Source organism: Arachis hypogaea, chromosome 11 (assembly GCF_003086295.3).
Source record: "Arachis hypogaea cultivar Tifrunner chromosome 11, arahy.Tifrunner.gnm2.J5K5, whole genome shotgun sequence".
Lineage (NCBI taxonomy): Eukaryota > Viridiplantae > Streptophyta > Magnoliopsida > Fabales > Fabaceae > Arachis > Arachis hypogaea.
Genome location: NC_092046.1, coordinates 142553734 through 142580286, shown reverse-complemented (window position 1 = coordinate 142580286; position 26553 = coordinate 142553734). Strand labels below are relative to the sequence as shown.

Sequence of the window (26553 nt, the reverse complement as noted above, 5' to 3'; positions counted from 1 at the left end):
GAATGATAAAGAAGAAGAGAGAGATAATTTTTTAATTTTAAAAGAAAATATTTTATTTAAATTATAATAAAAAATATTTCATGAAACATTTTGATTTGTTAAATTAGTATAAGAAGTTACCAAAAAAAAAATTAGTAATATAAGACATAAATTATAAATTATATATAGAATATAAATGGTAGAGAAAAATAGAGAAAAAGAGAGATAGACAAGATGATTGAAAAAGAAAATTTATTAATTTTAGAAAAAAATATTTTATTTTAATTTTAATAAGAGAGTGTTATGTGATATATTTTTATTGTTAAATTAGTAATATAATAATTATATTTTAGTTTTAATTTAATTTTAATTATAATTAGATAATATCATTTTATACATTATAATTTTTAAATTTGTAGTTAGTTATTGATAATGACATATAAGAGAGATAGATAAGAGAAGAAATAAAAGAAATAAAAAATTAGAAAGAGAAAGAAAGTGATAACTCTTTAAAATTGGAAAAAAAAATTAATTTCAATTATAATAAAAGAAGAAATATATGATATATTTTTATTGTAAAATTAGTAATATATAATAGATTTATTGAAATTAAAATCCATAAATAGAAAAACTAATAGTAAGAAGCCTATTTTTGTTTTTTATTAATTAGAATGTAGAACTTAAAATACCATCGTCATACACCCTTATTGTAGCTTAAACAAATACCATAAAAAAATACGCATCGTAAATTTGCAGAGCAGGACATGCGGAGGATTTGTATTGGTGGCAAATTGGTAATTGGCTAATGGGGGTAGCAAATGCAAATGTAAGATGTGAAAAGACAATTGAGGACTTATGGTGGTGTGGGATCTCATCGATCGCGTGGCTTCCTTTCGTTTTTGTCATTCACATAATTTCGTGAACTAAGCAGCGATCTGTGACACTCTCTTCTCCCCAGATTCATACAGACCTTTCTCTCCATTTCCCACTTTCCCTTTGGATCTCCACGCTGAAAGCAAAACCATGTTTCTCTTCGACTGGTTCTACGGCATTCTAGCTTCCCTCGGTCTTTGGCAGAAAGAAGCTAAGATTCTTTTCCTCGGTCTCGATAATGCCGGAAAAACCACCCTCCTTCACATGCTCAAAGATGAGGTAACAACATCGAACAATTTCCCTGTCTCCTAATCTTTTTTTTTTGTGTGTGATTCTGAATGGTTTAAAAATGAAATTTAAATTTTCTTTCCATGTCATTGCAGAGATTAGTTCAACATCAACCAACCCAACACCCCACTTCGGAGGAATTGAGCATTGGGAAGATCAAGTTCAAAGCTTTCGATTTGGGCGGTCACCAAGTTGCCCGCAGAGTCTGGAAAGATTATTACGCCAAGGTCATTAATCAATCCTTTGTGTTTATCAAATTTTGACTTTTTTTCCTCTCTTAAATGAAAAATTTTAAGATAATGCAGCTTTAAAATGATTTTAGTTTTTGAAAATGGGATATCTTTATGTGGCTTGCGGGAGGGTATTTATAATAGGGATTAATGTGTACTTGGTTGTCATTTAATATAGATGTCTATATGATGCATGCATATCCTGCTTTTTATGTGCAGATTTGTTGTTTTTTTATTGTTATTTGTGTAGGGATTCCTGTCAAATCTTCAATGAAAAACATACTAACCTTAAATTTTATCAGCATTATGTTGTTTCCAGAGTGTGCATGGTTTACAAGTGTTTTGGTTAGAGCCGTAGTGGAATTTCCTTTTCAGTTGGATGTGATGTAGCAATTGTGCTTCTTAGATTGATTTTCAATTGAAGCCTGAGACGTGCTAATCTTCAGCCTGGATACCAATTGCTTTTGATATGATTGGCTAATGCCTTTCTTTTAACTCTTAACTCTGGTTGGTTTCCTCATCATAGATTCATAGACCAGCTTTTCTTGAATTCTTTTTTTGGCTGCCCTCACTTTTATGGGACATTTGAAATTTTTTAGCCTATTTATCTATTGATAGGACACAATGATGTAGATTGATCCATGTAGACATGCTTTACAACAAGACACAGTGGTCCATGTAGTCTGTAGATAGCTCATCTATTCTAACGGAAAATAACTGCTTGATTTTCTAAGGTTATGGCTCTTTGCAATATTTTCTGCTTTAATTTTCACTTGTTGGACTCTGTTTATTAGTTTGTTTTATCTTATGAACTCACATCCCCCCCCCCCCCCCCCCCCAAAAAAAAAACACAAAAAAAATGTTCAGCTCTTCTTATAAGTTGAAAAGTTAGCTTAGCTTCTAAAATATTCTCTGTTTACCGTATTTTCATATATATGAAAATCCAATTTATAAATTCACTATTTTGATACCCTAAACCAAACTCCCTTTAATATATATTGTAACCAACTTACAACTTGCTTGATATTCATATGTTTTTCCTGATTCAGCCAGTTATGCCTTCATAATCCCAGGTGGAACCTTTTGTGTTTTTTGTGATTCATGGGAGGCAAATACTGACAGTGGAAATTGAACTTGTTAACACTCACTTGCAGAATGCATTTTACTAGGCTTTCCTAATATGTCCAAGTTCTTCCAGATCAGTTGGATATAGAAGAGCACACAGAAGAGTAGGAGGAATAAATGAGATGCATGGAACTATAACGATCTAGTTGTTAGATTTTCTAATAAATTGATATAACCTACTGAAGTATTCCAAGAAGCAGTTATTTTAATATTTTAGGTTACTAACATGATCCAACTCCCCGACATGTTCTGCCCTTGCGGTTTACTCTCTGAAATTTAGTGAGTTTGCATATGAATTATAAAACACATCATCAAATGTCCTTTTCATATTATTTTTTGTCCCTAAATGGGACTTACTTGATATGAGTTTATACATTCAGAGAGTAGTGTACTACGATTTAAAATTTAGGATTAAACTATTTGTAGAAAATAATTTAAGGGACTAATAGTGTTTAGATAAATCAGCTGTCAGCACACCGTGTTCATCGACAGGTTGTGATTCAGTCATCTTTCCTTGCCTCATCTGGCATTACTTGCATGTCAAATGTGCTATAAGCTGACCTCTTGAGGTTGGTGATCTCTTTATCAACAAAGAACAAACGCTCTTGGATAGATGTATTCACTATACGGAAACATGTGTGCCATGCCTTATCTGCGATGACTGCAATGCTGCATAATAATTCTTCTTTTTCTTTTTCATTATTATTGCTTGTGACATCACATGTATGTTGTCTTTACAGGTTGATGCTGTAGTTTACCTAGTTGATGCCTATGACAAGGAGAGGTTTGCTGAATCGAAGAAGGAACTGGATGCATTGCTTTCAGATGAAGCCTTAGCAAATGTTCCATTCCTTGTGCTAGGCAACAAGATTGACATTCCATATGCTGCTTCGGAAGAAGAGCTACGATATCATCTAGGCCTGACCAATTTCACCACGGGGAAGGGAAAGGTCAATCTTACAGAGTCCAATGTTCGGCCTCTTGAAGTGTTCATGTGCAGCATTGTCCGCAAGATGGGGTATGGCGATGGTTTCAAATGGGTCTCTCAATATATAAAGTAGAGCCTGGGCATCATTTTTCTTCCCCTTTCCCAGGTTAACAAACAAGCACTCACTGTCTGCAGTTACATCAGAGGAGGCTTTATCTTTGTTTGGTTTTGGTGATTTGGATTTGATTGGATTATTTGATACAACTCCAGTACTATTTTGTATTACAATTTGTATCCTTAGGGATTCTTTTGTGGGCTGGGGCATATTCATTCTCCTTTGAAACATTGGATTCTGTTGTAAGGTGGTATGACTGAGGAGAAAGAGAGAAGTCACCAATAAATTTAGAAAGAAAAAAAAAATTATATTCCACTCTCTGTGTTGTTGATTTTGAAATAGAGAGAAATCTAATATATCAACATCGTTTTGCGCATGTTAGCATGTTGTGAAACTGAGTTGATGACTAAAACACACAAAAATGCCAAATAGAATAATTAATCGCCTTTTGTTGTAATGTATTGAAGTATTATTGGTTGTGCATCATATTCATGGAGACAATGATCATAGCAAAACCAAAACACAATAATTACTTTATTTAAATTACTTTATCTAATAGTGCCTCATCAAAATTACACGCAAACTTAGGTCACATGCAAAAAACATAGCTTGTAGAATCAATTCAATTAATTCCTCCGAGGCTGGAACACAATCAGGCTGCAACTGTACATACTCCATTTACCAGTTGGAAAGAATATATAGAAGTGCTTTTCGTACAAGTGATTCGTCTTGCCCTGATTCCACAAGTACTTTTCATTCACATACAAGTAATTTTCACATACGTGTAACTTTGTTGTCTTCCCCTTTTCCATTTTCGGTTTTTCTTCAAGTTTAATTGTCATGCACCATTCTTTGTTGATGTCTTATCAAGTTTTGACTTATTGCCATGCATGTAAATGGTGCTATCCACATGAAATGTGAACATAATAGTTAAGATTAAGACAGTTATGTATTTTGGTCGATAGGTCAATAATTAATGGGTCATGAAGAGTTGTTATATGTAAAAGACAAAATTTAAACCTTCAAACACTTGTTTAATCAGAAAAATGAATTATTCAATTTATCAATCCAAATTAATTTTAAATATATTAAATTATTTAATAGAAAAATTCTCTACATACAAGCATTTTTTTATACAAGTCTTTACAAGTGCACCTTCTTCTTCTTCTTGCGCACGTTCTTCTTCCTCTTCCTCTTCTTCTTCTTTTTTTTTTCGTTCCTTGCCTTCTCTTTCTCCTTCTTCAACCATTACTGCACTCCTCTTCTTCTTCTTCTTTTCTTTCGTTTCTTGCCTTCTCTTTCTTCTTCTTCAACCGTTAGTGCACGTTTTTCACTTCTCTTTCTCCTTCTTCATTTATGTGTTTTTCTCTCTGTTTTCTTTCTTCGTTATTCTCGATTTCCATTGTTTTTTGACATCAAACTCTGAAATCGTTTTTGAAGAAGAAGCAGCAGAAGATGAAGAGGAGAAAGAGAAAGAGTTCTGAATTATGCATAAGGTGTACTTCAACGAATATTGGGTGTATTTCTTAAATTCTTTGGGTGTAGTTTTTGTAATCCTTTGGCTGTATTTCTGTAATTCTTTGGGTGTATTTCTATAATCGTTTGAGTGTATTTCTGTAATCATTTAAGTGTATTTCTGAAGTTCCATTATCTTCAAATTTGGCAAGAAACTCATTTTCATGGAGGAAGAAGAAGAGTGTTTATAATGCATGGTGAGTAACACGCTTTAGAAACAGAAAGTGGTTGAATAACATACGTTTATTTACTCTTGAATGTGAGAGTGTAATGCGTGTTTTTTGTTGGGCTTGTGCCAATTTGTAAGACTTGTAAGCCAAAAAGACTTGTATCATGTGTAGCAGGCCTCAATTTAATAATTATTAATTATTAATTATTATTTTTATATAAAAGGATCTTTTATATAAATAATTATCTTAAAAAATTAATTTTTTACATTTTTGTTTAAATTTTAATTTTGATATACTAACATTATGAAAAATTTAGGTGGTTATTTTGTTTAGATTTATTTAGATAATAAATTTTAGCGTAAAGTACTAAATTGGTCCCTTATATGTTTTGGTCCTTAAGGTTTAAAGTATCTTATTTGAATTCAAAAAAGTTTCATTTAACTTTAATGTAGTCCCACCATGAGGTCAAAGTTAAATGATTAACGGAATGTCTTATATGACAGCAGTACAAGTACAATGTTGATAACATGGATAACATGGAGAACAAGTACAAGCTTCGGAGGCACAAAATCAACCGTGGATATATCAATACATTTATATTTCATTAAATTGTAAGAAGAATGATAAATAAATGTATTGATACATCAACGGTAGATTTTATGCCTTTGGAACTTGTACTTATTTTCCAGATTATCGACATTATTTTTGTACGCTTTTGATTTTTGGTGTGGGAGAGAGAAATGTGTATGACAATATGGTGTGAGGAGAAGGGTGTTTTATTTGGCTATGGGATGACACAAATCGAAGGCACCGATTTGTTTGCATTGTTTTGTTTTTTAAACAAACAATCACAAATTGGTCCGATTTGTGATTTCGAAAATTAAAAAAAAAAATTTAATGTTAAAATCGGACCGTCCGATTTTTATTTTAACAAATAAAAAAAATAAAAAATACAAATCGCACCATCCGATTTGGAGTTTAATTTTTTCTTCAAACAAATCGGACCCTCCGATTTGTAATTTATTTTTTTCATCGAACAAATCGGACCGTCCGATTTGAATAAAACACCGTATGAAAAAAAAGCACCTAATTTTCCAATAACAATGTATTACACATATATTTAACCAATATAAAAAAAATTAGCCTGTTTTTGTATTGCTGTTATATAGGACATTTCATTAATTATTTAATTTTGACTTCACGGTGAGATTATATTAAAATTAAATAATTTTTTTTAATTCAAATAAGACACTTTAAACCTTAAGAACCAAAATAGGATTACATCAAAATATAGGAGATCAATTTAGTACTTTATCTAGAATTTTATGTAGAAATTCTATTTATTTATTTTCCTTAGCTTTTCTATAGCGAAGCCAATAGACTCAGAAACCCAGCGGTTGGTTCTACATTCATACGGATGTTTCAAATAACAAATCTAATGACGCGTACTAACCAATGAAATACCCACAACTGGAATATCCACCCAATGACCGGCTACTCCAGTTTCCACAACCTGCGCGCACGAAAGCTTCCCGCCTACTTCACTGGCTACGCCGGTATTCAGTATTATAAATTGAGTGAAAAATAAATAAATAAATAAACTCCGCAAAAAGCAGCGAAAATAAGTAACCTAGGAAGAAGAAAAGATCACTGATTTCGTTTTCTTCTGTTGCGTTTTCTTGTTCTCTCTTTGTTGATTCATCTTATCGCTCTCAGTTAATATCATCGTCTAGCTTACTCTGTTGGCTACGCCGGTTGGAGTTTCCGACGAACTCGTCGGCGGCGGATTTTTATCGCTGTTTATTTTTCCACCGAATTATTAATCTTTTATAGGAAAAAAAATGTTTCTTGTCGATTGGTTCTATGGAGTTCTTGCATCGCTGGGTCTGTGGCAAAAAGAGGCAAAGATTTTATTCCTTGGGTTAGATAATGCTGGGAAGACCACCTTGCTTCACATGCTCAAAGACGAGGTTATTATTATTATCATTATTATTATTTCGTCCCTTTTCTCCTTTTTCGATCTTATCCTGCATCTAGTTTTATTGTTTTCTCTGCGATCTTAAAATATCAAATTTATTTGATTATCTTCGTTTTATTTGTTTATTTTTTTGGTGTAATGAATACCTTCATATAGTGATTAAGAAAACCTGAGTTTTGCAGAGATTAGTTCAGCATCAGCCTACTCAATATCCAACTTCTGAAGAGTTGAGTATTGGGAAGATAAAATTCAAGGCCTTTGATTTGGGTGGCCATCAAATTGCTCGCAGGGTCTGGAAGGATTATTATGCTAAGGTTTGTTAACCTTTCTTAGAAATAAAATTTTTCTTCTGATATTTTTATGTCTGTGCATGCGAGACATAGGTTTTTACTGCCTTAGTAGAGAGACATGGTAGGGTTAAGTGCAAGATCATTCATTATATGATTCAAAACATGCATTTAGAACGTCCAATTTAGTATACATGAACCCCATGGCATTGCATTTTGGTAGGGTTGTTAGATTGTTTATGGTCTTCATGGTGCATTGGAAGAGTCTTTAATGTTTATTGTTAGTGTCAACTCAGTATTTGTTCCCATTCCCAAGCAATAACATCTGCAGTTTCCTAATTCGTGTGAATTTACCTGTTAACTCTGAAGTTGATGCCATGTAGGTGGATGCTGTAGTCTACCTGGTAGATGCATATGACAAGGAGAGGTTTGCAGAATCAAAGAGGGAGCTGGATGCCCTTCTTTCTGATGAGTCACTAGCAAATGTACCTTTTCTTATCTTGGGAAACAAGATTGACATACCTTATGCAGCATCGGAGGAAGAATTGCGATATAATATGGGCCTGAGTAACTTCACTACTGGCAAGGGCAATGTGAATCTGGCAGACACTGGAGTCAGACCTCTTGAGGTGTTCATGTGCAGTATCGTCCGTAAGATGGGGTATGGTGAAGGCTTCAAGTGGCTCTCTCAGTACATTAAGTAGAGGGAAGACAAATAGACCACAAGTGTGCAGTGTGCTCCTGGTTTGGTTCTCAACTTCTCATGGTGCTGATGCAATCTCAACATTAGCAGTTGTAGGTTTTACTGTTTTAGACGTCTCATGTAAATTGGTTATAATATAATGTTTTCTATTTTTATTTGTACTTAGTTATGAGACTCGCTTGTTTCTATTTTTGGTAGGGGTTGAGAAGCTTGTGTTTCTGTCTATATTGGTTACTAAAATTGCCTATCTAATAGTGTGTTTTGAATTTGTGAAATGGCTCCATCTATATATCTTTGAGTAGAATGAGAATGTGAAATGCCAGAGCTTCAGAGATCAATTCATCCGGAGAGTAATTAACTGCATGGTTCCAGTATGATAAGAGACATGATGATAGTGATAGAGGAGCATTAATGATTTCAGAAAGAATTTGGTTCCATTCTCAGGGAAAACATTATTTGAAAAGTTAATCTTACTATGCTAAACTAGGAATTATTATTTTTTTTCCCCTAATAGGAACGAGAATACCCTTGCTAAACTGGGAAGATTTGTTACATTTTCAAAGGACATGTAGAAAGAGAAATAAACACGTTTTCTCAGTCATAATAATGCACCCTTAACCATTCCCTTTTTTTACCTTTGGATCATCTGCACAAATGCCATGTCATTTACCCTTTGCGGGGTTAAAAATCATGATTGCTATGTTCGCTGCAAAGCGCACACACAGGTCTTTTTTACTAATGCAGCAAACAAGGACCACATGAATCAGTATGAAAGATAGAATGATAGATTACTATCCCTTCCATTTAAATTTGGGAAGGCACGTTGTTTGAGTCTTGACTATATATCTTGTACAAAGGGTCAAAGGGTTTATATCTACCCTAGGTAATCTAGAAACTATACAATATACAAAAACAGCACAAACCTCCCCTTGCACATTACTAGTTTGTCAATTGTCTTGGGGTGTTGGCTGCATCCAAAGAAAAAACAAGGACCCTTTTTAATATTTTTCCAACATTTAGGAACCTATCTTTTTTTTTTTTTTTTTTTTGAGAACCTATGTCTTAAATTTCCATGTTATCTTCCGTACCAAGGAATTCTTCATATTCCCGATCCAGCTGCACAAACGAAATATACACGTCAATACACACGTAAAACATAACCTATCACCAATAATCTTTGCATACTTTAGTCACTTACATTTGCTTGATTAAGGGCCAGCTTCATCCTCCTATAATCTTGTTGTGCCTTCTTTGAACGGAACATGGCCTGCACACGCACTACAGATCTCTCGACACGCTCTTCAGCTTGCTTCCTACCAATTCGAAAGAATTCCTCCTCTCCATCACCTTCCTGCTTCTGATCGGCATTGTTAACATGCAGCCCACGCAAACCTTTTCTCTTTAAACGCCAACGCAATAGTGCTTTCTCGACCACCCCGACAGACCACAAAATTTTACGATAATGCTTCCTCAATTGAAAGCACCGGAAAGCAGCCTGTATTGTACATATATGTGGTTATTCTCTTGCAAGTAAATTGCAAAAACATGAAATAAATGGAGCAGGAAGTGCAGCTCTTTACTTGAATTTTAATAGCCTGATGACGCATGTTGAGGAATTCTCTGCGAATCTTCCATGTGCGGTATGTGTACTGAATGCGAGCAGCAGCTTTCATCATTTTCCTCGACTCGAAATTCCTAAAGGCGTGCTGAATCTTCATTGCTGCAACTATTTTGCGTGCTTCAGCCTCTGGTGTCAAAAGCTCAATGGTTTCAGTTTGCAGTTTTAGGGAATGCTCTCTAAATGCAGCTTGTATGCGTGCTGCTGCCTGAGCAGCTGTTCGATAAGCTGCCAATGTATCCTTCAGGTACAGCTGGTCCTCTGAAAGGTTCTCAGGATCTTCTGGGTCAGTTGTGTTGGTTTCTAGCTGGCCACTGATATTTCCAGCTAAGCTCATGTCATTGAACTGCCTCACCAGAGCCTTTTCTGAAAGATAAGCTGCTAAGCCATCATAACCGTTCATATATGCGAGATCAGCAGCAGTTTGTCCACCAGGATTTTGTGGAGTTGGATCTGTAACCAAATTTGGCTTTGCCCCAGCCGACAAAAGAGTTGCAACCATTTTCTCCCTACCAACGAACACAAATTTCAAATCAAATAAACAACAAAGTTTTCATTAAATTTACCAAAACTCATGCTGAATTCAAATAATGTTAATATCTGGTTGCGTAGGGTGGAAAGAAACAAAAGTATTTAGTTGGTTAAAAACATATCAAACATGTGGAGATCAATGTAGTTGAAGCATGGATAAGGGTTTAAAGAAGTGGGTCGTTTAACCATTTTACCTTCCATAATATGCTGCCCAATGAAGAGCTGTCCACCCAAACTTGTCACGGAAATCCAGTGACAAGCCTGACCATGAAAATAGGGAAACAGCCCAAGTATAATCCAGAATCGCGCACAAATGGATTACACTTTGGCCTTGTGCATCATATTCAGTAGTCTTACAGCCTAAAATAATTCTTTCCAAAATCCATTCCTTTAGTCTGCTTCTTAAAGAAATTCCAAATAGGTCTTCTTTTGCTTGTGAATATGGAATTCTGTTGTATTGAGTTGACTTCATCAAGCATTGCCAACTATTGGAAATAAACGACGTTCTGATGGCAAAGTTTCTCGCCTCCTTTAGTCTCTTAGGTGATACTGTACAAGAGAAGACATCAAGACTATTCTTTTTGGTAAAAAGCAGATAAGAAAGCCTCATCTCGAATTGGAACTTGTCCCAGTTGTCATTGTTTTCCATAAAAGCCGCAGGATCATGCAGAATGGGAGTACGATACTCAAAATTAACAACTTGGCTGATAGGTTTATGGCCATCAAAGCTCAAGTAGAGATTCACAAATCCAGGAGAATGTGGAGGTACCCAACATCGGTAGACCCCAACCTGAACACATTCTACAGGAACACTTACATCACCACAGACACACAATAGATTGGACTTTGAAAGGTCAGCATCCTTATGAAAGAATCCAGTCACGAGGATCTGCAACAAGTAAACAAACTTAGAGAAAGTCAAACCATTTGCAAAATAGAGGGCGGTAAACACATTGATCGATCACCCGACAATTAACCCTTGCTTTATAGCTTGGGAGTTCTATAAGCATTTAAGATTGATTGCACAAAATGGAAGAAGAATGATGTATAAAGTAGGAAAGCAGATAATAAATTAGTGTTAAACGAAAGATACATTTTACCAGAAAGCGATGGCTAGTAAAGTAGGTAGATGAGAATAGCAAAGCAAACCTTTGATTTCTCAGTAGAAGGCACCCATGCAGGTGACACATCAGTGAGATTAAATACTTGTTCTGGCAAAGAAGTTTGCTTATCATCCCCTACTAGAGATGAATATGATTCGTGAATGGATGACACTGATGATTCAACAGCTGACTCATCTACTGAACATGGCGAATCCGACAACATATGGTTCACCCACATTCCAAAGCTATCCTGACTTTGCAATCCACCATTGCCCAAAGTGTCCAAGAAAACACCATTAACTAAGACATTATGATTTATCTGCTCATTTGGATTCATTTGATTGTCTGTCTGAAGATTAAGATTCTCCGGAAAAGTGTGACTCCCAGCAATTGGTTGCGTTAGATTATCAAAAGAAGGGATTTCTGCAGAAAGATTGTTGGCTACCTGCTGATAAAACCACTATGCAGGCTAAGCAGATAATACAAAGCAAGAATCGCCGCAAAAAGGAAAGAAAGGAAGTGGGGAGGGGTTGGGGAGCAATTGTCCCAGCCATGAGTTAACCAAAAGAAACAAACTGTGAAAAAAAATACAAAGCTATTCAAAACAATAGAACAATGAAGATGATATCAACTTACATTGCTGAGATTACTTTGATTCTGTTGATCAAAATGTGGAACTTTGCCTCCTAAAAAAGGAAGAGAAAGTTAAAAAATATTATGATGCTTTCTAGACAAGGTTTCAATGTGCTAAAGGACAATCAGTTACCTCCATTAATAGTCGAGGTGTTAGGATCATTTGCAACCACTAGGTCATCCCATTCAAGTGTATTAATCTCATGAAGCCTTTGCTCGTGACTCTTGACGGTTATATTGTTATTAATCTCTGCTAATCACCAATCGGGATTAGGATATTACCTTGTCAAGTAAAGACAACTAATGTATTCATTTTATCAAAAAACTTCTATAAAACTAGACATCAACAATTTTTTGAAAGGAAAAAAAAAATCATAAAATCGAATGGGTACCAAATGGACAACATGCAGAAAGGATCATGAAATAAATAAAAATGAAGAAAAATGTGCAGCATGTAGAGTAATGGACGTGGCACATATTCTTTCCTTTGAATTAATAATTCTGCTACTTATTGTTTCCAAACCATCCCTTAAAATCTTCAAAGTTAAGAGATAATTGTTTCAAATAAAACACTAATGGGATATGCCTTTTGTACTAATATCTACTATCAATATATGTTTTAAGAAGATAAGACCACAATCACGAAAAAGTAAATTCTCACCACCAGCATTTGTAGTTTTGATCCCGGAATCTATTTCTTCGGATAAAATCCATGGGGCATTTGGGTCAGAGCCAGAACTAGAGTGCGAATTTATGGGTGCGGCAGGAGAAGCTTGCAACTGTATCATAAACCACACCACAATGCAAAAACAAGTGCAAATCCAGGTTATATTCCTTGTCATGATCAAATGGCAAGGCATAAATGATACCTTAAACATTAGTCTATCACTGATTACAAAGATGTATTTAGATTAAGAATCATCCACAAACTGAAACTAATTGATGGAATATTAGTTGAGTGTATTTTTTCACATTGTTGCCATAACAAATTTCTTATAGACACATCATGTGGAGAATCCGCTCATGTTCAAATTTAGAGTAAAACCAGGTTAATGGCTCGGGATCAGAGAAGTGAATGATGATATATTTACATCATAAAGGAAAAATAACAAAGCAAATGATACCTCCTGTGTTTCACGATAATGAACAAGGACTATGTGTTCCAAACTCCTGAAAGGAAAATAATAACAGATATAAGTCTTATTAATATTTGCAAAGTTACTATAAGTCTTTGCTCTAACCAATATTTACAATAACTAAAGAAGGACCATTAATAAATCATAGTTCAGAAATATGGACATGCATAACATGTTGAATTGGGGAAAAAGAAGTTAGCTCAGCTATTAATATACATACTTGTCAAGTAACCAATAACATCTACGAACAAAGCCTGGGTTATCTTGTCCATGTGCATAATAGACATGGATCCTTTCTTCATTACCAACCTGGTTCATGGGGAAAAGAAAATAATGACCATAAAGCTTGTCAGATATCAGATAAGACATTAATGACTCAATTTATTACAATCACAATAAGAAAATAATCCGAAATAATAGTTCAGTACTAAAATATTAACCCGAAATAATGATAAAAATTTGAATGAAAATAATTATGTATTAAGTCCAAAATTGCACAACATACAAAGCAGAGACAAAATTATCTATCAATTAAGGCCGAATTAGTTACTTCAATACCTCTATATATGCTATCTAAGTCTATCAAATGCATAATAAATATTAGCACTTTTGGAGAAAATTGAACACAGAGAACAGGTATAGTAGAAACTGAGCTCCTGTAAGCCTTGTTTAATTCAAGATTTAACCTAACCAAAATACATGATGCTCATGTATTGCCTTCGCATTGCATGTGAACAAAAAAAAAATGTCAAATTTTCTCATCCAAAAATATTTTGTACAAATTGCCCGCACAAAATTCAAGTTAACACCATTTTAAACAATCAGAAAATGAAATTACTTACCTTTAAGTGCTCATGAGCTTCTTTAACAGTTTTACCATCCTTTTTCTTTTTCCAGTTGTGCCCATCTTTCCGAAAGTTCCTAAGCATCTTGCGGTCAAATAATACAATAGTACCACCTGTTTGCACAAAAGTAGTAGTTCCAATAATAATATAACATTACTACTTGAGATTTCTCTTAAATGCAAAATAACTCATGAAATTTATTGTAGATACATCATACATGCAATGAAAACTATTCACAGTGAGACTCCAAAAAGAATCAGAGCATCTAGAATTTCACAAAATTTACTACGAAGACTACAAATCTTTAGAAACTATGCAGATTAACATGGAAAGATTTCTATCAGCCGTAAGTATTTATGAAAACTATGCATATCCATTTCAGAAATATCAGGTCACTGCGACGGGCAAAGATAACTACATGTGGGCAAATTCACTGGCTTGACATTGATTGTGAAGTACTTGGAATTGCAAAGTATGGCGTGAATCTCATTGGGACGAAGCCATCTGGTTCTTGCTTCCTCCATTATGTTCCCCAAATCCAAGTCTATGTATTTCACAATGACAAAAAAAAAAGAGACGATTAATATACCAGTAGCCAAACAATTGGTATTCCATATAAGATTTGCTATGGGAAGCAAACAAGAGAGAAGTGAATGGCGTAAATATAAATTGTTAGTTTTCTTTTATCCAAATCTTGAAAAAATGGTGGTTCCTATGCCATAAAATCATACTTAACAAAAATTTAAAGCCACTTTCCATATCCATGATTTAGATTCATTTATTAGTTCGTTCTATTGAGGAGGCCTATCAAAACCTAATATTTCTAGGGTAGAAGACTTCACAGTTCAACATGTTTTGTTGCATCTTGGATCAAGATAATGTTCTCTGTAGCCCTCCATATTAAGACAAAGATTTTAACATCTGACTCAACTCACCAAATTAATGAACTCTGTACTAACAAGTAATAATACACTATATCTTACCACGAGAAACAAAAAGGATTGTTGTCACAACAACCCCAACACCAAACACTATTAGAAACATAATCAAGGTGGAACTGAAGACACAATTAACTGTCTTTTTCATTCCAAGGCTATACTGAAATTTGAAAGTGACAAACTTGCATGGATGCATTAGTACCAGGTAAAACACAAAACAAGAACTGCCCATACATGTGATCAGAAAACAAACATTGAAAGTTAAAACTTTGTTTAACCACCCAGAGAACATGATGGTAACTTTCAGAACTATACTGAAACAACATATTTTAGCTAAACAAACTAACAAAGCATATTGCATAATTCAAGATTTATAAAATAAAATAAAAAGATAGGGGAAAAGGGTATACATAAAAAAAATGGGTACCTTGCAATGTGTGGAATCCATGAATCTCTGAGCCTACCAACCGGCCCGCAAAGTTATTTGCCATCATCATATAAGCCTCTGCGAAATTCCAAACCCCTTTTTATGTCACCAAAAAATCAGCAGTTAAATTACCTCACAGCATTAAAGAAGAAGAATTCAGCAGATACAACAGAAAAGAGCAACAACAAAGAACAAACCCGATCAAAATTCGCAAAGAGCGTGATCAAATATTAAAAAGGGCAGTGAGAAAAAACGGAAAAGGTGTTAACTTTACCCGATTACAGAGAAGCGTGTGTTGGGAATTGGGATTAGAAGAAGGATGAGAGAAATGATCGTGGAGACGAAGCTGAACACCACTCTGTTCTCCAGTCAGCTGTTTTCTCCTTTCTGTCTCACTCACAACTCAGAAGATAGTGATCACATTGTGCATTTTATTTTTATTTTTATTTTTATTATTATATTGAGTAGGATTGAAAATATTATTAATAAATAGATATATTGTTCTTGACCGGCTGCTCAATAATAATTGATTTTTATTTTTATATATGTTTGGTGTTACACGTTAATAGAATAAATAAATTTGTATCACCATTCAAAATCAATTCGAGTTTGATTTGGTAGGGGAATAATTAGGTGAAAAAAAAACAAAACTTTATATTGGTGTAAGAGTATAGTATTTTCTATATAATCATGTTATACAGATACAAAAATTACTCACTAAATTAATATTAGTATAAAATATATATTAATAGATAGATAAATAATACATATATTTTCACGAATATATGAAAATTAATTTTTAATGTATTTATAGTGTTTTTTTATATATAGATCAAGTCATATATTTTATTACATTGGTGTAATAGTATCTAATTTTCTATTTTTTTTAAAGATATAAAAATTAGTTTAAAAAATATTTAGTGGGAAAGATAATCTATTTCTGTTTTGCAAGAAAATAAAAAATATTTTATTGTGTTTTTGTTAATCTTTTTAAAGAAAAAAGTTAAGACAATATTTTTTTATATATTTCTTTTTCTTTTATCTCTTGTTTTATTAGGGAATAGATCCTCTCAATTTATTAAATAAATGTCAGAATTTGAATTCTCGACACTTATTTAAGTGAACAAATGAACTGACTCTTCGACCAATCTAAATTAATTAGTAGAACGATAAATTTTATTTTTAATAAAAAGGAACGAAAAAAAAGGGTTGGAAAACAAAATAGCCCGTTCGTTTTCCAAACCATCCTTTTCGTCCAGAAACCCTTATTCACATCAACATCCTAAATCAAGTTTATGAATTAAAATGAAAGTGCCAAAAAAAGACAAAACCAGTGAAGCTTCAACATAATTGACTGGTTTTGTGTACTTTATGATTCTTCTACCTAGAATGCAATGAATGAAGCAAAATATGAGATTTTGTTTTGCCTCTGTCTATTGGACCCATATGCATATGCCCGAGAAATTAATATTGAGGTGATATATATGTGTTTATTTATTTACGGATAATAATAGTGTCATTCTATACATTATTTTTTTTATATTATATATTTATATAACTTTATAAGAAAAATAAAAGGGAAAGTCTAGGGGCCAGCAATTTTATTGTTTTTTAGCTAGCATGTAACCAGCAGAAAAAAGTGAGCCATTGGATGAAATCTCACACCAATCTCACACCATCAAATCATCATTGATGACTAATTGATGGCTACCAATCATAAATGTTGCTGGCCCCCTAGCATTGCTCAAAATAAAATTATTAAAATAAGATTGACAATATTTATTCTCTTTATCTTTTAAAAATATAAAGTATCTCTAATTTAAAATTTTATATGTAAGGCAGACCTAAGAATTTCTCATCGTGCCCTAACAAGATCAAGTCTAGTGTCCTAAATGTCCTAATTAAATACAAACTAGGGTAATATTTATTTTATTTTCGCTTATATTTTTGATAGGTACTTTTTTTTATATATTCAATTTGACCTTTGAAATTTGAAATCGGACTCAATTTGACGCCTAAAATTACAGTCGACTCAATTTAAACTTAAAATTTATAATAATAACTCGCGTTAGTCCCTAAGTTAATTTCTATGAATAGCGTGTTGATTTTACACATTAACTTGTTAAAATTTGGATTCTTCACCTAAGTTTCATATGACTGAGATATGCTGTACTTTTCTAGAAATTTGTTTGTCTCTCTAACATCCTCGTGAAGACGATAATAACAAATTTAATTTGGAAAATTAGAACTCCGAGAGTAGCATTCAAATTTCTAGAAATATCTAAAAGATTTCAATCACATGAAACCTGGACGAATAATCCAAATCATAACAAGTTAATGTACCAAATCAATACACCGTTAACGGAGATTAGCTCATAAATTAATGCGAGTTACGATTATAAATTTTAAAGTCTAATAATTTGAGTCCATTGAAATTTTAAGAATTAAATTAAATTTAATATCAAATTTCATGAGGTAAATTGAATATTACTCTCTTTTACCATTGGCTTGATTTTTCTAACCAATTAAAACAATACTTTTATTACTAAATGTCCAGAAAATGCTATTTAAAATTGACATGCCAAAGAATATTAATGCATTTATTATATTAAAAATTTATTTATAAAAAAATTATTTTCTTTTAGTTTCATAAAGTTGTGTTTAAAAAGGAGATTGAGAGTTAGAAATTGAGAGACTAAGACCGAAATACAAAAATTAAATTAAGTCTTTATATTGTGTTTGGTGTAAAATGTATAAAACTGAATTACGTCTAAATATTATATTTAGTTTAAGATAAATATAAAAGCTAAAACAAATAAAATTAATTAAATATCCTTAAAAATAAATTAAAAAAATTAAGTCTTAATATTAAATAAAAAAAATAAAAGTAGTCTTCTTTTTCTCTTCCTCTTGTTATTCTCTTCTTCCCCTTAGTTCCTTTCTCAACTTGAATTTTCTTCCTCTCCTTTTGTTTCTCTGATTGCTCTCCCTCTCTCCTCGCACCACATGGCAACGATAATAGCAGTGGCTCCCCACACCATCATCTCTTCTCCTTTCTTTTCTAATTCTACACAAAGAGATAAATTTAAAATTTTAAAAATTAAATAAAAATATAAAAAAATATATTATTGAAATTTAATCTTAATACTTAAAAATTTTAATTTCTGTATCTCTATTTTCTAAAAATACTAAAAAGACTAAAATTTTATGTTCTAAAATTAAAATTTAGTTTCCATATCTAATAATCAAATATAATACTTTTCAGTTCCCTAATTTTAGTCTCAATTCCAAAAAATATTCGCAGTAGGGGTGAGCACGGATAACGGGTATCCGATTACCCGTCTGAACCCGAACCAATTAAATTGGTTCTGGAATCAATGGGTAATCGGGTCCAACCCGAACCAAATCGATGACCTTTGTTAGTAATTGGTTCGGGTATCGGTTATGGGGGTGCGGAACCCGAACAAACCCGCGAATCCGATCATGTATTAATTAAATAAATAAAAATAAAAATATATATGACTTTTTATTAGACAATGATTATTCACTGTTAATATATTTGGATTTTAATGAGTTTAGTTTCTAATGTATTTGGTGTTTAACATGTTTGGATTATTTCTATTGATGTTACATGTTTATTGTACTTGTTGAATTTTTAAGATAAAAATTTGTTTTTTTTTATGAATTTCAAAGTCATCGGGTACCCAATTACCCGAACCGAACCAATCCGTTCTTAATCGGTTTGGTTTGGTTCGGATACATATACAAAAAATCTCAAATCCGAACCAAAACGAACCAATTACGTTTTGATCGGTTCGGTTCTAATTTTACCATAAATTCAAACCAAACCGACTCGTCCTCATCCCTAATTCGCAGCCTAAAGAATTTCTTTAAAATACTTTTTAATAAAATTCCTTTATATTATGTCCGATATCGTCTCTTAATTATATATATATATATATATATATATATATATATATATATATATATATATATATATAATTCCTTTAAATAAATATAGTTTTCAACTTAGCCAGCAACCAATTTATGGGTACCTAAAATGGTCATGTCCCCCAATTTTTTTAAAATAATATTGTTACGGCCCAGTTCGGGTTGTGTCCCGACCGACCCGACCCGAGCGGTCCACTCTAATGACCAAATCTGGGCCGAGAATTCGACCCAAACAGCTGCCTCCCATCTCATCACACAAACAGCTATGCAGGAAAATTTTGAGGAAGATGGGTCTGATCTTGCGGGATCCACCTCTGACAGGGTATATATGAGGAAAGTTATACTCCACCCCTAAAATATGTCACTACCACCTTTACTCACATTGCTACCTGCATACTTCCTGACTTGGGCGTCGGAGTGTCATTGCAGGTGGCTCCCCAATATTTCGCGAAGAACTCGAGAGGTCGTCGGCTCGCACAAACTCAAGTTCAGATCGGTTCTCATACCTTCACCTGGAGCATCTCTCCAACCCGTCCGGAATTCCGAGCAACCGAACAAATATATTAGTAATATGTAATATGTATACTGTTAGTCAATTAATATATGTTAGTATATTATATATAAAAAAATTATGTTTAAATAACTCATTGTGTATAATGTGTATTACAATATATTGATAGCATAATAATAATAATAATAATAATAATAATAATAATAATAATAATAATAATAATAGTATGTATGAATATATAATAAATTTGTAATAAATATAAGTTAAATAAAAATAATAAGTTAGTTCATTTAAGAATTAAGATAATCCAAACAAATTAAAATTATAATTTATTTTTAATAAAATTTTGTTCTTTCATATTTTCTTATGCATTTTCTCTAAAAAAAATTATTTTTTTAATTTCATATGACAATAAGAACTGAATGTATTTTTTCAATTATAAATATCATTAAACAAGGTTTTTTAAACAAAGATAAATACATTTTTTTTAACAAATTATATTAGTATATATACTTAAAAGAAAATTATTTTAAAATTTATTTCAGATATGATAACTTTTTATTTTAGTTATATGAAGTTATTATCAAAAAAATATAAAAATATTAAAATCTTAAAGTATGTTGCTCATTTTATTTTGTCCAGATTTTATTTTTTGGATATGGGGTATGGAGATTAAGATTATTTAGGAGATGCTCATTTTATTATGTTTTCTTGGGTTCGTCCTGTAGTTAGTAAAGTACTTAATTCAAGAGATTGACCTCATCAAACTGATTGTTTCTGCAGTTGTTTGGTCAGTACTAATAGAGATAAGCCTCAATTTAGTCCCTGAAGTTGCACTCGAGTCTCATAGTAGTCCCTGAACTTAAAAGTTTCTCAAAGTCATCCCCGAACTTGCACTTCGAGACTCAAACTCGTCCTTCCGGCAATTTCTGGACACCTGGCGCAACTGGAAAGCTGAGTTGGCCTCTTTCCTGACACGTTGGCATAACAGAAACGACGTAGTATTTGCTGTGGCGCCAAAATGACATGAAACGACGTCGTTTCACGCTAAAAAACCCCCTTCCTCAACGTTACCCTAACGAATTGTCTCCCCCTCTCAAATCACAACACAAACACAGAGGTCTCTTCTTCTCCACTACACTCATCAATGGCATCTGTGCGATTGTCGTTCACGCCACCTTCCTCTCTTCCGGCTACCTTCTCACCGCCACCGGCCCCTAAGCCCTCTTCGACGACGCCCTCTCACATCCCTCCACTGGTAACACTTTCACTAATTTCCCGTTTTGTTCTCTCTTTTTTCTTTAACGAAATCATTTAATTTCGATATATTTTATGTGAAATATCCAAATATCATTAATTATCACTCTTCTTTAGTGAAAACAATTGAAAATTCTGTTTTCTGTTTTCACTTCTTTCTTTGCAAGAACCAGAAAACATAGAAAGTAAAAAGGGAAACGAAACGTGCCCTAAATTTGTAGCACTAGCTATGTAGAACAATTTTTATCTAATCGGTATAAGAGAGTTTTATAGGATTATTTGTTCTTGAGTTGATGATTTATTGAAAACCATCAAATACTGATATGTGATTGATTGAGTGAATTACAGAGGTTCATTATTTAGATTATAAAGTAAATTTGAGCTTTTGAAGGTGGTAGCTATTAATGAACTATGATAACCACAAATAATGGCAATTTATACCGAAAAATTGCACTATCCTTGGATTTCTATACTAGACGAAGGATTAGGTTATGCAATCTTGTAGCTATCCTTATTCTTGTAGCTGAAGCAGGAAAGTCAGCTATCCTTATTCTTGTAGCTGAATCATAAATACTGTCCCCTGTTCCCAAAACAAAGCAGATGAAATCTTTATCAGCTAGGCTTCTCTAGGGATAATTCCAAGCATGTTGTTATTTGTCATGCATGAATACAGATTACAAAATCATTTGAAGACAGAAAAGAAAAATGAAGATAGAAAATACATCCTGTTTGTTGCTTTCTTGAAATTTTAACCCAACTTACTAAAATTTTACCATCAATGTGTATAGTTTCACCACAGTATTTGTAGGTTGCAGGATTTCTCCCAGCTCGGATAGCCCCTACAGGACTCCAATTGACATAATTGATAATCAGTGAGTTCTTATGGAAACAATCATAAAATATTTCAACTACATTAAGAAGAGCAAGTTGTACTGCTGAGTTGAAAGCAAATACAAAAGTAGGTAGATTTAGAAGAACTTTTCTTTTTGGAAACATAGACTAACAGATATATGCCTCATCCTGATCAAATCTAATTGAATCCATAATTGGTCATGTAAGTATTTACTCGAAAAGAGAGAATTCCCCGATTGTTAAACATTTTGCCACAACAACTATGTTATGAAGCTATTGATTAATAAGCCGTCTTTCTCAAGTCATTAATGCAACAAACTAACATGGTCTTTTGACTAATTGTTTATCAAACCAGCCAGCTCTGAAAATACCAAAAATGTAGTTTTTATTTCTAAACCATGATGGTAAAAGACATTAAAAAAAAGTACCTAAATTTATATGCTAATGGATTGTTAACAGCATCAGGAGATGGAAGTCCACCACAGTGAGAAATGAAAGACTTAATTTTCCCCTTCCGCATATGTGCTTCATTGATCATTTTCATTGCCATCATGTGATCTGGATCACCAGCCATATAATAAGAAATTCTGCGTATAGCTAGAGATATTTTCAAGCATCTAGAATTTTCAGTAACTTGTTTCGGTCAATGAGTTAAGACAAAAACAAGTGAACAATTAGTTGTGAAGGGATGATTTTTTATAGGATTATTTGTTCTTGAGTTGATGATTTATTGAAAACCATCAAATACTGATATGTGATTGATTGAGTGAATTACAGAGGTTCATTATTTAGATTATAAAGTAAATTTGAGCTTTCTAAGGTGGTAGCTGTTAATGAACCATGATAACCACAAATAATGGCAATTCATGCCGGAAAATTACACTATCCTTGGGTTTCTATACTAGACGAAGGATTAGGCTATGAAATCTAATATGAGGATTAATTCAATTAAGCTGAAGTTAGAAGATACCTTGTGGTATCAAGAGAAGATGTAGCGAATTGATATATGCAGCCTGAAGCTTATAATTAGCATTTACTGATCATTTTTAATACGTGGTTTGTGATTGTGTGTAGAGGAGGTGTCTGTAGAGAACTGGAACCAACTTGACCAAGAATATGTCTTTGTTTATGTCAATACAAAAAAGATTCCAAATATAGTGCTAGTAAAGTGCCTCGTCATGAATGAGAAGTTACTCATTGATGCCTTGAAGGAAGGGTTTTCTGACCCTGCACACCTTGAGATTTGGTAAGCTTCTTTTTTCCCCTTCAAGCTATAAATTCTTCAAGATTTTTCTTTCATTTGCTGCATTGCAAAATTAAAATTTTTGTAACTGACCAACCTGGTTTTCTTTGTTCATGTTGAATTGGGCTGTGTTGGAGTTTGGAGCTTCTATTTGTTGATGACTTATTTTATTACTCTTTTTAATTAAATAGAATTTCCGTTCTTAATAGAGGAAGACCAGAAACTAAAATATAATGGCTATGGTGGGGGCAAAAAATCATATATGATTTTTAGTAAAAACTGAAGTACGAAATTGTGATTTGAAAACCTTTTGAAATTAGAGTTTGTACTCTGTATTGTTAACTTTTACCCTTTTCCCCTATTTCTTTCTTTGTCACATCAAATATTAAGATATAATAGTTAAGGGAATAAAAAAACCACCAGAAATATTTTGTATATTCGTTCTGTGCTGCAAATTTTAAGCTTGTGTGTATTGAGTTTTGTTGCTCAAAGGTTATCAGCTTTTCTTTCTGGGTGAAGTCGGATATGTTGTGAAAATTAAAATTTTCTATGGTTAATCGTACTTCTTGTGAATTTACGGTTATGTCATGATCTGGTGCTTTGATTTTTCTACATACAGTGTTAGGGATTATACTGTAGCAAATGAAAGCAGTAATTATTCTGAGCAGAGCGCTGTGGGGAAGACAAGAACAGAGAAACGAAGAGAAGAGAAGACAGAGCACTGTGGGCTTCAAAATTGGGGATTAGGGTTTTAACTTGATTTGTGGGACCAAATTGATTCCGGACAGTTTACTCTGCCACATCAGCTAGCCGTTGTAATGCCCACGTGTCACGAAGCCTGCCAACTCAGTTTTCCGGTTGCGCCAGGTGTCCAGAAATTGCCGGAAGGACGAGTTTGAGTCCCGGAGTGCAAGTTCGGGGATGACTCTGAGAAACTTTTAAGTTCAGGGACTACTATGAGGCTCGAGTGCAACTTCAGGGACTACAATGAGGCTTATCTCGTACTAATATGCTAAGTTTAACCGCGCAACTAGAAATTTTATATGAGCGGGAACAAATTAAACATAAAATAAATTAAAACATAATAAAATATAATAAAAAGTTAACAAATTTATAACTTACAACACGTATGTTAAGTTAATAATTATATTAATATTGATAAAATATATTTTTTGTCTTTAAAATTTAATAAAAAATTTTAAAAGTATTCTTAAGTTTTATTTATTTTATTTTAATTTTTTTCAAAAAAATTTTATTTGCATTAAATATACTTCTCAACGACTAATTTTTCAAAATTTAAGACTAATTCAACAACAATTTCATAAAAATAACTTTCAACGCAAGTAAATTAAGTATAATTTTTATGCATTTTTGTTAGATTGATATTAAATTTTTTGAAAATTCAGCTATCGAAAATATATTTGATGTAAATTAAAAAATTTTTAAAACAAAAGTAAAACAAAATAACACTTAAAATATTTTTAAAATTTTTGTTAAACTTAAAAAAAAACATATAATTTATCCTAAAATAAAAAATCAATCTCTCTACTATTTTGCGTGTTTTCAAGATTCAACCGAACTTAACCATAAACGAGTAGCACGCGTTGGATCATTTGACTAAATTTTCATAAATGAGATTTCAATTGCACTATTCATGTCCTCCAGATTGTGCTCCGGGCAACATAATGGTCCTTTGGTTGAATTTCGGCGTGACTCAGCGACGGCCTTGCTTATGTGGCACACCCACTGCCACGTTGGACGTTATAGTGAACAGATGACGTGGATTGTATTTTAAAATTTCCCAATGTAGTCCTCTGTTCCTTTTTAAACCCTAAAACTTCGTATGCCTCCCCTCAATCTGGTTCTCTCCATCAATGTCTCCTTCTTCATCTGTTGTGTACACCAATAGCTGTCCCCCATGAGAGGAGCTGGGAGCCACGTTGCAGGAAGCTCGAACCGGTCATCGTCAACGGAGAACTGGACAAGAAGCACAACGCGAAGCAGGCAGGGGCGGGTTCCGGACTGGTGCGACTGTGGTTGTCGCCCAGTGTTTAGGTGGTCAGCGACGGAGGCACATCCTAACAAGCCCTTCTTTGGTTGCCCCAACTATAATGTGAGTGAAAGTAACTGATTTGTAATCCATTAATTTTTTTTTGTTGTGACAGTAAATTGTGGATGGTTGTTTGCAGACAAGTAGAAAAAAATGGTGTGGCTTATTCGTTTGGGCAGATTGTGTGCAAGAGGATCTGCCTGAAAGAGCTGTTTCAGGAGATGATGACGGTGACAGGAAGATGAACTTTGCATGGCGGGTGGGCAAGATGGAGACAGACATTAGAAATCTAAAATTCATTACTCAAGTTCTTGGGTTTAGATTCTTGGTAGTTGTTGCTTTTGTAGGAATGGTTCTATTAAAGGGTTGAGAACATGGCAATGTAATGTAGTACCTAATTTAATGAATAAAAGTGTTGTGGGGGTAATATCACAAGGTTTCAGTAACTGATCTTAGTTTACTATAATGTAATATCATGTTAGATGAATAAATAGTACATGTAAATAAGTAATAGAAAGGTTGATTTAAACCATGCATAGTATCAATTAATTTAAACCAAAATATGGCAAACCATTAATAGTTTTTATACATTACAGCCATATGTATTTGACAATAGCAAGTAATATGACATATTTGACTAACAAAATGAACCATTATTTAGAGTGAGCACAATCACAGTTTCTTTTAACAAAAAAATAAACACTTCACAAGTGTAATGTCCCAATATTAAGTTTCACTTCTTTCAGGGGTGTTTAAATTCAGGAGTCGGTACAAACTTTAGAAAATTTGTGAATCGTGAGGCAGTGGCTGAACTTGCACCCTTATTGGGTTCAGTGCTGTAGAGGGGGTTGGCGGTGGTGATCTTCTTCTAGCAGGTAATTTGGCACGTCTTGCGGCTAGTTCCGCTTTTAGTTCAGTGAACTACACAAAACACCAACAACAAATGAAAACCCAAATTCGTCACCTACTAAACCTTTTTCGGAGTTATTAGTGAAGAATTAATAAAAAGGTGTATTATTGAATTACTGTTGTATTTTTTGAGAATCTTCTGGTTCAAAACAATTTGGTTGTGATAGTTCATCTCTGAAGCTTGACTAGTAGGAGCAGAATTGGTTGCAGACGGAATATTATTTGTAACAGTAGCAGTAGCCGTAGCTATACCAGTAGCAGTGGCAGTTGCAGTGTAGTTGCAGTGGCCTGGGCAGTAGTTGTGGCAGTAGGTGTGGACGAAGTCATAGTGGCCTGGCCAGTAGAAGTGGCAATGGCC

The 26553-nt window shown here is 33.3% G+C and overlaps 3 protein-coding genes and 1 long non-coding RNA gene across 14 annotated transcripts; 3 read left to right on the top strand and 1 right to left on the bottom strand.

The window, feature by feature from the left end:
- The first annotated feature begins 716 nt into the window (after positions 1–716).
- Positions 717–3853, top strand: LOC112723151 (small COPII coat GTPase SAR1A). The gene is made up of 3 exons (XM_025774406.3): positions 717–1131; positions 1236–1367; positions 3236–3853. The coding sequence occupies exons 1-3, from the start codon at positions 1003–1005 to the stop codon at positions 3554–3556; spliced, it is 582 nt and encodes a 193-aa protein (XP_025630191.1). The 5' UTR covers positions 717–1002; the 3' UTR covers positions 3557–3853.
- A 2925-nt stretch (positions 3854–6778) lies between these two features.
- On the top strand, positions 6779–8466 carry LOC112723150 (small COPII coat GTPase SAR1A). Its single transcript, XM_025774405.3, has 3 exons — positions 6779–7193; positions 7384–7515; positions 7872–8466. Exons 1-3 carry the CDS (start codon positions 7065–7067, stop codon positions 8190–8192), a joined length of 582 nt encoding a protein of 193 aa, XP_025630190.1. The 5' UTR covers positions 6779–7064; the 3' UTR covers positions 8193–8466.
- A 488-nt stretch (positions 8467–8954) lies between these two features.
- On the bottom strand, positions 8955–15884 carry LOC112723148 (calmodulin-binding transcription activator 5). Of its 10 annotated transcripts, none has more exons than XM_072207927.1 (14): positions 15697–15884; positions 15423–15518; positions 14476–14601; positions 14055–14170; positions 13433–13521; positions 13201–13246; positions 12738–12855; positions 12210–12326; positions 12080–12129; positions 11490–11891; positions 10535–11229; positions 9772–10318; positions 9390–9686; positions 8955–9307 (listed from the first exon to the last, which is right to left on the bottom strand). In XM_072207927.1, the coding sequence occupies exons 2-14, from the start codon at positions 15490–15492 to the stop codon at positions 9254–9256; spliced, it is 2727 nt and encodes a 908-aa protein (XP_072064028.1). In that variant the 5' UTR covers positions 15493–15518; positions 15697–15884; the 3' UTR covers positions 8955–9253. The 10 variants fall into 10 exon arrangements, with proteins under 10 accessions (XP_072064028.1, XP_072064027.1, XP_072064025.1 ...); XM_072207926.1 differs by having other exon boundaries at positions 15423–15500; XM_072207924.1 differs by having other exon boundaries at positions 11490–11888; positions 15697–15852.
- A 5086-nt stretch (positions 15885–20970) lies between these two features.
- On the top strand, positions 20971–25710 carry LOC112724105 (uncharacterized). Of its 2 annotated transcripts, XR_011867115.1 has the most exons (4): positions 20971–21142; positions 23068–23239; positions 23856–25349; positions 25426–25710. It is a non-coding gene; the product is annotated as an uncharacterized lncRNA (long non-coding RNA). The 2 variants fall into 2 exon arrangements; XR_011867114.1 differs by having other exon boundaries at positions 23856–25704.
- The last annotated feature ends 843 nt before the right edge of the window (positions 25711–26553 follow it).

Coding starts and splice junctions, on each gene's coding strand:
- LOC112723151 (XM_025774406.3), top strand. CDS start 1,003: ATGTTTCTCTTCGACTGGTTCTACGGCATTCTAGCTTCCCTCGGTCTT. Junction 1,132..1,235: donor TTCACATGCTCAAAGATGAG/GTAACAACATCG, acceptor ATGTCATTGCAG/AGATTAGTTCAACATCAACC. Junction 1,368..3,235: donor GGAAAGATTATTACGCCAAG/GTCATTAATCAA, acceptor TTGTCTTTACAG/GTTGATGCTGTAGTTTACCT.
- LOC112723150 (XM_025774405.3), top strand. CDS start 7,065: ATGTTTCTTGTCGATTGGTTCTATGGAGTTCTTGCATCGCTGGGTCTG. Junction 7,194..7,383: donor TTCACATGCTCAAAGACGAG/GTTATTATTATT, acceptor TGAGTTTTGCAG/AGATTAGTTCAGCATCAGCC. Junction 7,516..7,871: donor GGAAGGATTATTATGCTAAG/GTTTGTTAACCT, acceptor GATGCCATGTAG/GTGGATGCTGTAGTCTACCT.
- LOC112723148 (XM_025774399.3), bottom strand. CDS start 15,492: ATGATGATGGCAAATAACTTTGCGGGCCGGTTGGTAGGCTCAGAGATT. Junction 14,602..15,422: donor TGGATTCCACACATTGCAAG/GTACCCATTTTT, acceptor TGAAATACATAG/ACTTGGATTTGGGGAACATA. Junction 12,130..12,209: donor CACCTCGACTATTAATGGAG/GTAACTGATTGT, acceptor TTCCTTTTTTAG/GAGGCAAAGTTCCACATTTT.